The 17,132-nt window shown below is 40.2% G+C and overlaps 1 protein-coding gene across 1 annotated transcript in view; it reads right to left on the reverse strand.

Annotated features, from left to right (window-relative positions):
* The window catches only part of Cdk5rap2 (CDK5 regulatory subunit associated protein 2), a 174,472-nt gene that overhangs the window by 151,795 nt on the left and 5,545 nt on the right, over positions 1–17,132 (reverse strand). Inside the window, exon 2 of the mRNA XM_051163243.1 lies at positions 2,553–2,663. Within this exon, the coding sequence (XP_051019200.1) occupies positions 2,553–2,663 (111 nt within the window). The remainder of the gene's footprint in view (positions 1–2,552; positions 2,664–17,132) is intronic.

Consider the following 17,132-nt stretch of genomic DNA (forward strand, 5'->3'; position numbering starts at 1 on the left):
GACTGGACCTAGGTCCTCTACATAGATATAGCCAATGGGCCATTCAGGCTTCAAGTGGGTCCTCTAGTAAAGGGAGCGGGGCTGTCCCTAACACGGACTCTGCTGCCTCCTTTATGATAACTTCCCCCACAGGGAAAGAGGATGATGATCTCCATCACATTTATATTTTAAAAATAATAACACTTTCATAAAATTTACAATCCAAAGGACGTACCTCCTTCCTTCTTGCCAAGTGGCCCTGGGGAGAGGAGCAACCCTAGTCAATGGTGCAGCCCAACAGAACAGCCTTGGATGTGGGATCTGAAGGATATAGGTCCCTTCCCAGGAGGAGATAGCAGCAAGTCAGTGGACACTCACAGCTACATGAGTGCTGGTGACTGACCCTATTACTAAAGACACTGAAGTCAGTAAGACAGAACCAGACTGTGCCTTCATGAGAATAAAGAAGCTGGCAGTGTGACACTGTGCCTGTCCTTAGATGACATATCCTGGGGATAAGAAAGCAAAGCTGTGACTGTCAGATCCGACACTGTCAAGAGAGGACCAAGGTGGGGACTGGAGATCCAAATAAGCACTGAGAGAAGCCTGTGCTGCTCTCTTTACTGTCAGACAGAAGCTCAAGAAGTCTATGAGGTACAATTTTTCTCTAGAATAAGCATCTGCTGTTGCATAATGTCTCTATTTGTGCCTCTGTGAAAAATACCTTCTAAGCCTTGGGCTCCTCCACCAGTTCCCACAGGGCAGAGTGGGAGTGGGGTGGGAGATGACACATTGTGTCCTAGGACCAAGGCTCATGCACAAGACAAGCACTAACAATGGCTAGCTAGCACGCCTATGTTCTCCATGCACAGTATCTCAAGTTCGAAACGTGTATTTACGATGACAGTCACTTCCAAACCAAGTGTCAGAATGCCTTCAAAGCACAAAATGGACTATTATAAAGCTATAAAAGAAAGATTAAAACAGCTCTTAAACTACTATTGAAAAAGATATCCAAGAAACCATTAAATGAAAACTGCAAAATGCAGAACTGAACATGCTGGCACTTATGCAAAAGGGAGTTACACACAGAGATTTATGTAAAGTTTTACACAAAACTCCTCTACACAGAGCATCTGTAACACCGGTTAGATCCAGGGGCCCAGGGATCAGAGCAGAACATCTTCTAGGACACACACTTTATTATTTTTCAATTCTGAACCTGAACCATAAAAAAAAAGCTTTGTGAGGGAGATAATTAAACCAGGCCATCCAGTCAGTGAAAAGGAGGAGCTGAAGTAGAACTTTGAGGTAGACAGGTTAGGATCAAAACCCACTTTGTATCACCCTGACAGCAGGCAAGTTACTGATATTTTCCAAGTCTCAGTTTCCTCACTGTAAGACAAGGATAATCTCCACTGCCTGGGACTATCTTGAGAATCGTAGTAAAATGACTGCTGTGTAAGAACCCCAAGGAGCAGTGGGCCCAGTGGGGAGCAGACAATTTGATGTCCTGCCTGCCACTTGAAATCCTGAGATGTTTGGCCACAGGGAACACAGTGTGCTTCAACTATTGGTTCCCCTTGCAATTCTGATTGCATCACCACTGCCTCAAGAAAGGGGCCATCCTCTTTGTCTTTCCACCCTGACACAGTAGGAAGAAACTGCCTTCAGGGACAAGGGAATTTTACAGCTCCAGAAAAGGCTCAGAAGGACAGTATGATCCCTTTTCAAGAAAGCCTCTGTAGGGTCCCCACCACCCACTGCTTAAACTCCAGGAGCCTTCCTTTCTTCCCATCAAATGTTTCCACCAGTACACACTTCAGAGGAGAGAAGATGGAATAATTCCCAGGCCAGGGGCTAATCCACCAGCAAAAGCTAAGAAATAGGCACCCACGTACTGTCTGGACTCATGGCATCTCTAGAAAGCCAAATACTCCTTGCAACTTTCTGAAACAAAGTTTGTTTACAGACATAGACCTCCAGGTTAAGACTTCAAATGGGAAAAGACTTTTTCTGACAGTTCGAAGCAAGTACACCGGGATCTAAGAGCCAAACTGCAGAAAATCTGACCAGCCTAACTCCAGGCGGCCAAAATGTCTACAACACAATGATGGTGATGGTCCAGCACTGACTGTTTTGCTAGAGCCATTCACCCATCACCCCATTTGCACCTGTGACCCTGGTTTCATCTGAACAGCACTTCACTGTGGAAGCAAACCCAGAGAGAAGGGTGACTGGCTAGAAGTCACCTCACTGATTGGTAACAGTAGCACTCAATTCCAAACTATTCTACCACACCACTGTCCACTTCAAAATAATAAATAATTACAAAAAGAAAACTGAGACCAAGACTGTGAGTCAGAAGTCTGATGTCAAAAAGATTAAAAGACTCCTTTAAATCATACACCTGTTTACTGAGGGCTGTCCTAGCATCACGTCGTTTCCTGTAATCAATCCAAATTAAATGACAACAGCTCCAGCTGTTCATGCTAACTCTGAGAACAAATACCAGTCAAATGTCGTCTGGGAAAAACTATGAGCAAAGACAGCAGCCAGAAGTGCCTACTCACCATCTTGTAGATATGCTCTGTGGGGCCAGCAAACTCCTGCTGCATCCTCTCCTCAAGGAAGTAGATGCGGAGCTTTAGATTGAAGTTCTCCTTCTTCAGCTCAGTGACTTGCTGCAAAGGAAATGCGGGACAGTCACCTGGGGTACAGCAGCTGGGCCAAATGCCAGAAAAAGCTTACCTTGGCTGCAATGGTACCAATCCACCAGGGCAGGTGGGTCTCACTAGCCACACATAGGACAATCTGAGCATCAAAATGAAATCTAACAGGAATGAACAAGTGAAGAAGAGTGCATGACTCCATAACAATGAGAGAAGGGAGGAAACTGGGGTGTGGGTGGAGACTGGGGATGGGGAAGCAGAGGGGAATGGAATAGAAAGAAGGAAGAGGACAGAATAGGATAAGATGGAAGGAAAGAGGAAGGGAAAAATGAGACAAAGATCTCTTCAGAAGAGAAATCAGTTAACAAATGTACGACAAGGAGAGTCACTGCTAAGTAACTTTTACAGTAGTAATGACTTAGATGAGAACCATCAACGCTTCAAATAGCATCCTAGGACATCTCACCAAAGAGCAGGACATGCAAGATCAACAAATCCCCCCCCCCCCCCCCCAGATTTCAAAAGAAGAGGGAGCTTGGTAATCTGGAAATCTTGCAAACATCAACTGAGTCAACAAAATACAACCAGTGTTACCACTCCTGGGTCAAAGCTATGTCACAAGCTCCTGAAATAATCACTGAGCACTGAGAGCACAAAAGTCATCTGAAGTGCTGCAGCCTGCAGTAATTAAGGCAAAGCCCACTGAAGAGGCGATCAGAAGACGGTGCAAAACAACAGACCTGAATTCTTCAAAAACTCTAATGACAATCTAGTAAAAATGATAGGGGGAGACCAGCAAGCACAACAGAGGATTCTCAAGTGTGTGTGTGTGTGTGTGTGTGTATGTGTGTATGACATATGGTGATGATAACGAGGGAAAAATCAGAAAACAGCGCTCAAGGAGACTGTCCTAACAAAGAGACTTATATCAAACCACCTAGGGTGTTATGTGGTGGTATCTGCAGCTAAGTAAGAGTGCTCGGGGAGGAAAAGGAAGATGCATCGAATGTAGGACATTAAACGATGAATCTACAATGATCTATAATTTCACAACTTACCCTAAGTTTGAAATTTGTCAAAATAAGGATGTAAGGTTATTACATGAAGTGATATTTACTGACAGGATAAAATACAAGCGAGTGGTGGAGTACCTTTGACAGGCTTGTACCAAGGTATAGCTCTAAGAGGAGAAATTACACCACAAACCAGATCTAGTGTTAGAGCTTAATTGGGGGAGGAGAAAGCAAAAGGTGGTCTTGGAGTGGGGACATGAGGAAGAGATAGAGGCAGACATGCAGACAGGCAAACAGGGAGACAGAGAGGGAGCCAGGGAGACACCCACCTGAAAGAATGCAGAGAGGGCAGAGAGAGGATGAGGAGAGAGGGCAGAGAGATCTGGGCTGGATGGGGACCCTTTTATGTACATGCAGCATCCTAGATAATTCAAGCCTCAACTCTTAAGCTACACTGTGAAAGGATTGCCATCATTGTACCCAAGACCAAAGATCACAAGGGTAGTACAATACCTGGGCTCCTATCCTGGTGGAACTCCAACAACCTAATGTGCCATGTAGACCTCACTGACTATGGGAAACAGCTGACAGTTAGATTCCTGATCCAGCATTCTGAGCAGGCTAACAAAAAGACTAGCCTAACTCAAAGGGGACATTCACCTACACACTAAAATAACTTCCTGTGTCAAAATAAACACTGCCACTGTGCTTAAACAGCTGAATGTCTTCAAAGCCATCTCACCATCCCCACATTCTGCCTCTTTGCTTCATGCTTTGAATCTCTGTCTTGTGGGGGGAAAAAAGAGATTCCTCTCCTCAGAACTATAGTCAGGAATGACAGAAGCACAGGTAGAAAAAAAAAAAAACTTGAAATGATGGTTACCTGCTGGGGAGAAAAAGTGGGTAGCATTTCAGAATAATGAAGGACTCTTCTGGGGTGCTAAAAATAGTTTTTCTTATCATTTGTTGATGATGGTTATCGCATTTTTTAAATAAAATTCAGTGAACTATTTGCACATGCGTAGCACGTATCTTACATATCATAAGAACCCTTTAAAATGTTCTTAAAGTCAAATTGAACATGGTTAATTTAAATCAGTAAAGTTAACAGTCTATGGTTAAGTAAATCATGGTGTGTCCATTCAATGGAGTATTACAAATTCATAATAGCTAGTGTACTTATATGAAAACATTTCCAGGATACAGCATTAAATAGAAATGCTACAGCATACAACATTACATACAGTAGGCTGTTGCTTACATAAAAGACAGTAAAATAGGAAAAGGAGAAAATGATGAAAGGGTGCAACATTCCAGTTACACTCTGAGCTTCTGTTTCTTTACCTCTAACATAGAAATGATAAAAATCAATCTCATCAGCTTCTGTGAGAAGCAAATAAACACATCCAATTATATAAATATGGAAAACCTAGGCCAGGTTTTACTGGCCCTTTTGTTTTCAGATACCATTTACTCATAGGGGGTAACTAAGTTCAAGGTCATAGGGGAGACATGGGGACTTTCCCAATAGCTGAACAGCTTCTGTTGTAAGAAGACAGTCGTCTGAGTCCAACTATCTCAAAGACAGCATCTCCATCTTGCTGGCAGGGTCAAACCAGTTCATGTTCCCAGGCCCAGGGACCGACTCCTATCCTGATTCGTAGAAGAGTGTAACAATAATTTGGCGCAGATGCATATGTTTTGCAAGCTTAAATATTCTGTGATACTCTGGCTCAGGGATGCAGTTCAGCTGCCCTGTCTGTTCTGTGGCCCTGATTGATCAGTAGTGGCTTGATAACAATAAACTTTTGTGATCTCCATTGACCTAGTGTTTGAGTTATGTTGGATTTAAGCATACCCCGTAAGAGTGCATGCTTTCAACCCCAAACTCAAGAGCGGAATGAAGAAGGATAGTAAGGATGGCCAGTCTGGGTAACATAATACTGACACTTTGTCTCAAACCGCTTTAACACCATATGCCTTGAAATGAATGAATCAGAAAAAGTATCAGCATAGAAACAGATGGTTTTCTATAAAAGAGAACCAAAAAGAAATTGTAATATTGGAAAAATAGAAACTACAATAGCAAAAAGTACACTACCCAAATAGACTCAAAACAGAGACAAACCTAAATTCAAATCAACAAAAATCCAACAGGAAAGGTGAGCAAAAAGAATTCTTGAAATTAATTAATATAACCTCTGAGACAATATCAAAAACTCCAATGTTAATCAAAGTCTGAATATTAAAATATAAATAAGAGAAAGAGTATGTTTCAGAAAAAAAATACCTGAAGAAATAATTTAAAACATTCTATTTGGAAAATGGCTTAAAACCTCACCCCCAGACAATGGTGAACACTAGTGACAAAGGCAATGCTTGAAAGCCTGAGAAATAGGACACATTACATGTAGAGGTAGAGGTGGAGGAGGAGAGGGAATGACTCAATGGGCAACAGGTTTCTCTCCACTGCAGCTGGAGAGGCCAGGGACAGTGGAAATATCACAAGGCTGAAGGAAACTGTCATGCAAGACTCTACACCCAGGGACAAAACTAAAGAATGAAGGTAAAACATGGCACTCTCAAATGCAGGCAAATAAATAGATTAATCATCAACAGACCTGCTCTAAAGGAAACGACAGAGGAAGTTCTTCAGATTGAAAGGAAATGATACCAAAAGGAGTGTGGAACCCTGGAAGTGGAAGAAAAAAATGTGAATTGTTAATATCTGCATATTCAGTTAGAGAAACTATTCAAATGAAAAGCCCACAAACTCTTTAAAATATATGTGACAGCTGAAGGAAAATCAGAATATAGTGTGGAGAGATGTGTCAAAGTAGGTTAGTCTAATATATTTCGGAGAAAGACAATAGTAACATTTTTCACATCTTTCTTACGGTTACACAGAAAGAGAATGAGAAAGGAAGCATGACAAGCAATGGAGGGAGAGAAGGAGAAAAGGAAGAGGAGAAGGGAAAGAGGAGTAAAATAGAAAGGGGTAAGTCAATCAAAAGGAACCACAAAATGTAAGATTTGAAGAAAAACTACACAAAGATCCACTTAAATCTAATCAAATATACTTAAATGAAGTATGAAAAGTATTAAAATTATTTAAAAAGAGGTTTATAAAACGTAAAAAAAATTTACTTGCATGTCAAAAATTAAGTCAAAACTCATCAATATATATTTAATGTAAATGGAATAAATACACCAGTTAAAATATAGAGACTATTAGAACAGATTGTAAAGCCAATTAACTATAGGGCTGGTGAGATGGCTAAAAAGCCAGACAGCATGAGTTCCAACCCTAGGACCCACATATTGGAAGACAAAAAACAACTCCTGCAAGTTGCCCTCAGAACTCGACATTCAGGCCTACAGCAGACACAAGTATACTCACACAAAATAAATGTGATTTTAAAAAGCCGATTACAAGAAATTTATACTATAGCCCTAAGAACAGAAGTAAGTTAAATGTAAATGAGGGGGCTGGAGAGATAACTCAGAGGTTAAGAGCACTGGTTGCTCTTCTTGAGCACCCAAGTTTGATTCCCAGCACCTACAAGATGGCTCAAAAAACATCTGTAATTCCAGTCTCAGGGTATCCAATGCCCTCTTCTGGCTCCCACAAACACTATACACACATGGTGCACAGACAGGCAAGTCGGTAGAACACTCATACATAAGTGAGTAGAAAAAATGCAGTGCAAGAACTCCAAACACAAGAAAGCTATGATAATCTCAAAGCAGAGACTCAGTCAAGAACAAGAGGGATGCTGCATGGTGATAAAAGCAGTAATCCCAATGTATACAAGAAAAGGAAAGAGAGACGCACAAACCGGTTACAGTGAAGATAAACACTCCTATCCCATTAATCCAGAAGAAAAGGGTAACAGCAAAAGTCAGGAGAATTACTAAAAACTTTAAACAATATTATCAACCAACAAGGTCTAATTTATATTCAAGAGATGCTACCTACACATTCAAGTGAGCAGAGATTTTGCCAAGGTATTCTAGGTAACATAAAAACCTTAACACACTTACAAACACCAAAGCCAAATTATGTTCTCTGACCATAGTGCAATTATAGCAAAAGTCATTCTTCCAACCAGTCCATGCATGGATCAAAGAGAAAGCCTCAGGGAAAATTAGAAGATACTCTGAATTAAACAAACATGACAATGTTATATTAAAAAATGGCTGGACACAGTGATAGCAATGCTGAGGAGAAAATCTCTACTGTATCTCTACTGTTTATACTTTAGCCAAAACAAAAACAAAAAATAAACAAAAAACAAACAAACAAAAAAGTCTCAAGTCAACCATTGAGGCCTCAACTTCAGAAGTAAGAAAAAGCAAATGAACCTAAAAGCAAAACTAAGAACAAAATATATATACAAGACTAATAAAGAGTAAACTAAAAAAGGGAGAAAGGACTTAAAATTTAGTTCTTTCAAATTACCAACAAAACTAACAAACGAAACAATATGAAACATGAAAGAGGCCTGGAGGAGAAGCTCAATACAAAACCTGTATGAGTCCCCAAGCTTAATCCCCAGTCCTCAGAGAAAACAACAGAAAAAAAGAATGAACTAGGGCACATCAACAGATTCCACAATAATTACAAGGATAGCATGTCCACTTGCAACTGTCTACCCAGATATCAGACAGCAAAAGCAACAACTCACCAAAGGAAAACACAACCTAAACAATGTTGTACCCATCTTCAAAACTAAATTTGTACTTAAAGCCTTATAGGGACTGAGAAAGTAAGTCAGTTGGTAGAATGCTTGCCTAGCATGCTTGAAGTCCTGGGTGGTACAGAACCTAATGCCAGCCCTCAGGAGACAAAGGCAGGAAGACCAGGAACTCAGGATCACTCTTTAGTACACAGTTCTGGGCCAGCTTTGGGATACATGAGTCCCTGTTTCAAAAAGAAAGTGAGAGAGAGGGGGGTGGGGGGGAATATAAATCCAGTAGCAATTTCTATCAAATATTAAATGAAAAGCAATAACAAAAACATCAGTTCTTTTCAACTTCTTCTTGGCTTTATGAGGAAAACATACTCTACCAAAAGAAGACAGAAACATTACATGAAAACTACAGACTAAATCCCTCATGAGCATAAACACAAAACCTTTGCTTGAAATTAGAAAATTGAATATACAGATTTCTGTATCATTAGACTGACCCCAGCAATGCAGGGTAATTCACTGTTCCTTAGTCCACATAAACTGCCACGCTAACAAACCAAAGAATCAAAAAGAGTATTACTATATCAGCACATGCAGAAAAAATATTTGACTAAACCCAACTGCCATTTGGAGCAGGGGGAAGAACTCAGCAAAGCAGCTATTAGAAACTTCATTAACCTACTAAAAGTAACTACTCTGTGTTTGTGTGTGGTGTTGTAGTGTGTGTCGTGTGTGTGTGTGTGTGTGTGTGTGTGTGTATCAAAGGATGCTATTATGCTAAAATCAAGAATAAAGAATATTTCCTTTCAGAATTGGTAGTCAACACTGTATATAAAGTCTTGAACAGTATAATAAAGCATACACACACACACACGACATTCACATTAAAAAGAAAGCTGAAAGAATCTACAAAAAGTTTCTAGCACCTAAAAAGTAATTTTGGCAAGGCTAGCATGTAAATATCCATGGTATTTCTATAAAGTAGCAACAAATGACCATAAACTGAACTTTATAAGGAACAGCTGTAACAGGTCCAAAAACGAAACCCTTTAGGATAAGCCTGTGTGCTTAAAAACACAAAACATTCATGACACCCCTACAACCAATGTAAGTGAAGACTCAACAAATTCCTGGATTACAAGACTCTGTTTAACAAAGTATCAATTCTCTTGAAATTTACTTAAAGATTTAACACAAATCCAATTAAAATACTAGCAGGGATTTTTGTAAACAGAGGCAAGTTGATTATAAAGTTTACTTGTAGCACAGAAGAACCAGAAGAGCTGAAGCCATGCTGAAGGAGAAGAATGCAATGAGAAGGCAGGCAACACTGAAATAAGTCTTTTCAAACATGGCCACCCGAGTTCTGTCATGTAGGTGACGGCAACTGACGGATAAAACAAGCTGGTGAGATGGCTCTGCAGCTAGGAATGTCTGCCCAGGCTGAGAACCCAAATTTGATCCCCAGAACCAACACAGTGGAAGAAAAACTGTCAAGTTGTCTCTGACGTCCACACATGCACTGTGGTGCACACTGCCCATGCGTACACAGTATATAGACAGGCAGACAGATGATAGATAGACAAACTAACAAAATAAAAGGAGAAACGATCATCTTTCTTTCAACAAAAATGTATTGGAACTGGATATCCTTTTATGAAAAAACTCACCTTGACCTAAATTACACCTTAAACATAAGTTGACTTAAATTATATCATATATCTAAATGTAATACATAAAATAATATGATCTTTTAGAAAACACATAAAAGAAAAATGTTGGGCTCTAGAACAAGGCAAACAGTTCTTTAGACATAACACTGAAGGCATGATCCATAACAGAAAAAAAATCAATAAATTGGGCTTCATGAAAATTTAATACTTGCTCTGAAAAGCAGTGAAGAGAATGAAAAGACAAGCTGCACTCTGGGAGGAAATATTTGCATATCACATATCTACATAGGAATTATATCCAGAATACATAATAGCTCTCCAAATGCAACTGTAAGAAAACAACCAAAAACCCAATTTTTCTTGGAGGAAAAAAAATGGCAAAAGATTTGAGCAGAAATTTCAGAGCAAAAGCTATGCAGATGGTAAATAGGTACAAAAAAACCATTTCAACATCCTTAGCTTTTAGGGAAATACAAAATAAAACTATAATGAGAAGCATATCTATTACAAGGGCTAAAACTATTTTTTAATTGACAACAGTAAATGCAGAAGGAAATGAAAAGCAAGCAGAATTGTCACTCTATTGTGGAATACAAAATGGAACAGCCACACCAATTAACAGTGTGGCAGTTTCTGACCAAAACCTAAACATACCAATGACTCTGCAATTTCACTCCTATTCATTCTGAAGAAATGAAAACTTATGCTCACAACGAAACCTGGACACAAAAGGTCACAGCTACTTTATTTTTAACCATCAGAAGCTGGAAAAAGATAATGTCCTTCAAAATCCTAATGGACAGTTAGTTACACCAATAATCAGCAACAACATCAGCAGCTATGGTATGAACACAATGAGTGGATGGCAAGAACACGCCAGCAGAAAGACACCTGTCCCAAACATTACATTAATACATGCTTCCATCTACGTGACATTCTAGGAAAACCAAAGTTAGAGGGGTGGAGAAAATTGTGAGAGATTTGTGGCAGAGAGAGTGTCTGAACACAAAGAGACAACACAGGGGCATTTTGTCACTATAGAACTATTGTATGTGCTAACTGTGGGGATGGTTCCAAAGCCTAGAACAATACACTTGCAAACATATAAACACATTTTGAAAAATCTATGATCACATGTATCTTAGTTACTATTAGTTACAGGAGCAGACAAGTGAAAATTTATCCAACAGTTAAAACTGGTAAAATTTATCTTATATAAATTATATTTCAATGAAGTTGAATAAGATAAGCCTAGTCTACACAGTGAGTTCCAGGCAAGCTAGGCCTGCTCAGAAAAATGCTATCTTACCAAATACCAAAAAGGTATTAAAATATTAATAGCTACATTTGTTGGACTCTAGCTCATCTTCACATGTATGCACAAAGTCATCAGTCTTCTTTTTCAGCAATTTAACAATAACTAATGTCACATACTATTCTTTTTAAAAAAGATTTATGTGTGTAGTGTCTATGTAAATGTATTACATGTGTATACATGTATGTGTCCCTGTGCATGCATGTTCACACAGACAAAAAGATAACATATCTACCATTGTCTGCCTATTCCTTTGAGACAGAGCCTATTCCTTTTCTTCCTGAACCTGGACTCAGATAGAACAAAAGCCAGAAAGTCCCAATGATGGTCTCTGCTGACTCTGAAGCCTGGGTTACAGGTATGTGGAAGACACCTAGTTACATAGATAACAGGATCCAAACTCTGGTCCTTATGACTGTCAGCAAACACTATTACCCACTCAACCCTCTCCACAGCCCATATACCCCACTCTTTCTAACAAATAGTTTTAGGATTGGATAAATGTAAAGAATATTCTATGCTATATATATTTTATAAGCTTTCTACCCTTACTCTTTTGTTAATAATACTTAAGGCTTCAATTTTTGTGGCTAACAAGAATAGCACAAGAAACAATTGAAAGGTTCACTAAAGCTCTTTTTAAATGTTTTACAAAAATAGCATGTAAAACATTCATTCAAACAAAAGTCTATTGTGCCAGATGCTTCCTATAAAGAGAAACCTTATTCTATTACTCAGCTACAATAAAATATTTATGGCTTAGAATGCTCACATTGTACATAAAACTAAACTTCTTAACAACACTTAAAAGAAGATTTGTCCTATTTATAAAGAAGTTTTTTTAAACTGTAAAGCAAAAGCAAATATGCCTGCATAAGGTCATGTAAATGTCAAAAAGACCCAAATGAATAAAATTCGACACAACACCATCTTTCCAGCCAGCTGGCCAGCTGGCCAGTCAGTTCTCTGTCTAGTATCACTTCTCCCAAGTTTTCTCTGGCTGAACTGGTGTCTCTTTCTGGTGCTTTCACGCACCTTCTGTTCTCCGCATCTTATCAACACTGTACTGCCCCACTGGTCACTCACCTTGCAACCCACCTTACCCCTGACAGAGGAGAAAACATCATCTTGTGAATACTTGCCTAAAGATAGAGGGAACTAAAACACTAGGCAGATGCTTGTGTCAAGGAAAGAGCCTCACTGTCTACAGTTGGACATCTCCTGCTAACCCTTCACTGTGTTTTGTTTCTGTCCGTTTTCCCCATTACTCTTACATTGAAAATGTGTCCCAAAGAGCTATATGATCTGGCTCCTCCAACCATGACAGATCCATCTGGGATCATCATACCCCTGTTCACAATGGCCCAGTCTCACTGGGCTCCTTTCTGGTCCTCAAGCCTCAGACCTCTTCCTGCTGCACCTCTGGTGCCTCCATCTCATCCTTTCCACCTTGACTTCAGCATCACGACCAAACTGTAAGGCTTCAAGTGCATCTCGGGCCAGCCACCAAGCCACATTCTGCCACAGCTAGACCTCATCCTAATCTACATTCATCTTACTTATTTACATGTTTCTTCTTGTTGTCATGATCATTATGTAAATTTAATACAGTTCTGTGGACCAGGAGCTGACTCTTCATCAGTTCCTCAGATCTACACACTGTATCAAGAAAAAGTAGATATTCAACCAGCATTTAAGTGAAAAAACAAATTAATAAACAAACACAATCTAACTACTTTACTAGCTGTATAACTACAGTCAGGTTTACTTTGCCTCTCTGCCTCAGTTCTTCCATCTGTAAAAATGGGAGACTATAAGAATTAAAAGAAACGAGTCACAATATTTATAATAGTGCTGACCATAAGCATAAAAATTTAAACTACATAAGTACCTGAGAGTTGGCTCAGTGAATATAAATGTTTGACACATAAGCTTAAATACCTGACAGGATTCCCAGAAGCCGTGTAAATCCAGATGCAGTAGCACCCACCTACAATGCTAGCACCTCTGTGGTGAGATTGGAGACAGTAACAGGAGAATACCAGGAAGCTCTCAGGCCAGCTAGTCTGGCATAAACAGTAACAAAAAACAAAAAAACAAAACCTGTCTCAAACAAGATGAAGAGGCAAGGAGTAACATTTAGGTTGCCACTGACTTTCACATACACACCATGATACATGGATGGCCATAGTTACAAACACAAATTCACACAAGCACACTTGGACGTACACATAATATACGTACACTTGCTATCATAGAGGCCCCTCCCCCCATCGTACATACAGAGATATTTTACAGAAAATAATTCAAACTACATTCATGTTTTCCTTGAGCATATTTCCCCTCTATAATAAACAAATTCAAGTGGGAGAAAAAAACTTTATGTGGAAGAACTGAAAACTGCCTACCACGCAAGAGGAATAAACACTCCAAAACATGACTTAGAATCATAGTGCTCAAAAGTAATCTAACACCAGGGCTGCATCTGCCATTCCAGACCTCGGAAACCTCCAGCTCACACTGCTGGGAACTGCAGTCATCTGAAATGAGAGGGTCCCATTTGCAAGATCTGCCTCTGGGTGCCTCTGGCTCCCTCCTGCTCCCACTCCCATTCAAAGTCTTGGCTGGCAGCAAGCTCTATCCAAAGGAGAAGAAAAACAAGAGTCAACCGCACAAAAAAGAACTGGGCCCACCTCAGCAGAAACCTTGTCAAAGTACCTCCTCCCTGTCGGCTGCCTTGCCAGGCCTCCAAAGCAAAAGCTCACTCTCAAATGTCACTCTTCCAAACCAAGGGCTCCAGGGTAGCAGAAACCCACTCTGCTGCTGCTGGTGACCTTGGGAAGGTTATTTAACGTCTTTGAGTCACTGTTGGCTCATCTATAGAGTGAGGATAAAATCAATTACCTTGAAGGGGTGTTGTGACAACTAAATGAGCTAAGCACCTGGCACAGCCTCGCACTTGGCAATCGGTAAACAGGGCAGAGCTTTTAAAAGGAGCCATCTCTCACTGCAGCCCTCCGCGAGCACAGCTTTAGGTTAACATCAATTTTTTTTTACCCTCTTTACATGTACAAATACTGTCATACCTCACAGAGACATAACAAAGCCCATGTATTCTTGCCTCTGAAACTCTATCTCTGGTGAGCAATAGTGTGTATAAGAAGGCTCTGCCAACAGCAGCCAAACGATTAGTGAAATGAGAGGGATGCTTTGGAATTTGTTTCTGATGCCAATACACTCCCCGGAGTCTTCAAACCATCAAGAACACTTTTCTAGGCAAATATCTATTTATTCACAAACAAAACTGCTGCAGTAATATAATTTTAAAACTGGATCTCAGCCGAGTATGGTAGCCCATGCCAACAATCCCAGCATCTGAGACTAGAGGATCACAGTGAGTTAAAAACTAGACTGAGCAACATAGTAAGTCCTAGGTCAATTGTGGGACTACAGAGAGAAGGGAGGAGAGGCAGGGCGTGGGAAGGACAAGCAAAAGGGGGAAAGGGAGGGAGAGATGGAAAGACAGACAGACAAAGCAAAACCAACCAAAATATTGAGGGCTGGAGGGATGGTTCAATGGCTAAGGCTCTTCCAAAAAACCTGTGTTTGACTCCCATCAGGCTTCCTATAACTGCCTATAACTCCAACTCCAGAGAGATCCCATATCTATGGCCTCTTAGGGCACATGCACACACGTGCACATCCTCACCCACAAATACTTATACATTCACACATAATTTAAATAAAATTAAATTTAAAAAAAGAAGCTGGCTTTAAAATAGCTGAATAACATTAAATCTAAAAAAGAAGCCAGTTTAAAAATAACCAAATAGCATATGGAGCATAACCACCTCATCAGTCAGTTCTCTGCAGATGCTTTTCAGCCTCTGCTCATAAATAAACATTTTAAGCATCACAACATAGGTGAGTTTGTAGAGCCTATTGCTTTCACATATTACATCTTAGGTACGTTTCATGTTGCTGCAGAGCTAAACATAATTATCACTTTCTTTAAGACTGTATATAGGTATTTTGCCTACATGTGTGTCTGGGCACTACATTCGTACTAATCACCACATTAAAAGACTGCACTGTGACTGAGGAGATAACTCAGTCAGCAAAATGCTTGCTTGTCATGCAAACATAAAGATCCAAGTCTGATCCCCAGCACACAGTTAGCCTCGGGTGGCAGTATCCTAAAACTAAGACGGTACTGACAGGAGAATTCCTGGTGTTTGCTAGCTCCAAGTTACATCAAGGACTTCTGTCTCAAAATATAAGGTAGAAAGAGATTACAAAAGATAGTCTGTGTTGACCTCTGACCTTTACACACACACACACACACACACACACACACACACACAAAGACTGTATTAAGTTTTGCTGACTTCAGTGACAGTCAATTACACCGTATTACTTTACTGAGCATTAATAGATTCAATGTGCTGTGGTTAAAAAGTATAAAGACTTAACAACCTGAAAGATAAGGTCTAAACTCAAACCAAGCTCACAGGCAAATCATTTCATCTTTGCACCCCCACTTCCTCATTTGTGAAATAGCCTCAAAACAAGCTTGCTCCAAAGAGTCAGAGATGACAAATGTAAAATATAATTTCCCTTGTTCCCAATTTTTCACAATTATACACAATGTGGCAACAAATACCTTCATAAACAGAGATTTTTTTTTTCTTTTCCCTGCCAGTGGGCTGGATGTTTAGGATAAATTTCCCCAAAAATGGATTATTGGGCTCAAGAGTAATTTTATTTTTATGACTATCAAAATTGCTTTCCAAATGGCCTTCAAAAAGATTGTAAAAATTTACACTGCCCAGCCAACCATCTGGGCAGGTTTTTGGAGGGCATGGCCAGGACATGCAGAAGTATGGGAACTCAGAAGGCTCAATGCAGGCCATGCCACTCCACAAACCACTGTGCCCAACAATTAGCAGTCAAAAGCCAAACTTGACTCCCAGACACTGCAACGACCCCACAGATAACTCCACAGAGAGTGGCTGTAGCTGTCATTCTCTTGATCTAGGTGGCCACTTCTACCTGTCTACCCCACCAGGCTCCTGTTCCTCTGCCCAGCCCCATACTCTACCTAGGCTCCTCTTGGCCTTCTCTTGCCTTCATTTCTGCTTTTTCTCCTGTGGCTCTGGTTCTGCATACTCCAGTCTCTGTCTCCCTCTAGCTGTGCTGTTTCCATTCATTTTATTAACAACTACCATAGAACAACCTATTTGTTGAAGGCCTAATATGCCAGGGACTGTCTTCACCACGAGCTTATGAGATAAATATTGTTTCCCGTTTTACAGAGGAAGCAATCAAAACCCAACGGTTCAGTATGTCATGCGTTCAATCAACACATGCTTGTTAAAAGTCTGCTATTTTTTTAGGTTCAGTGTTGAGTAGCAAACAGAAAAGCGACACGTGTTAAGCAAGTATACAAACCCATACATAATGACAAACAGTTGTAAGAGCCTGGCTGAAAAGACAGGATGCTGAGTGATTGCTAAAGGACAGAATAATGAACTAGGACACAGCATTAAGGATAGCCTTTCTAATCAGGTCAAATAAATATTGAGACACAAAAGACCAGATAACCAAGGAAAGGGAGACACAGTATCCCAGGCCAGGGTGGGGCATCCGTGAAGGCCCTGACACAGAAAGAAGCTGGGTGTGCTGGAGACGAGCAGTCTGTGTGATGCAGCACTTTGTGCAACAGAAATAGGAACATGCTGAGCAACATGCACCAGGGAGCTGCCAGCCACATTTGGTAGGGCCTT

Source organism: Acomys russatus, chromosome 2 (genome assembly GCF_903995435.1).
Source record: "Acomys russatus chromosome 2, mAcoRus1.1, whole genome shotgun sequence".
Taxonomy (NCBI): Eukaryota; Metazoa; Chordata; class Mammalia; order Rodentia; family Muridae; genus Acomys; species Acomys russatus.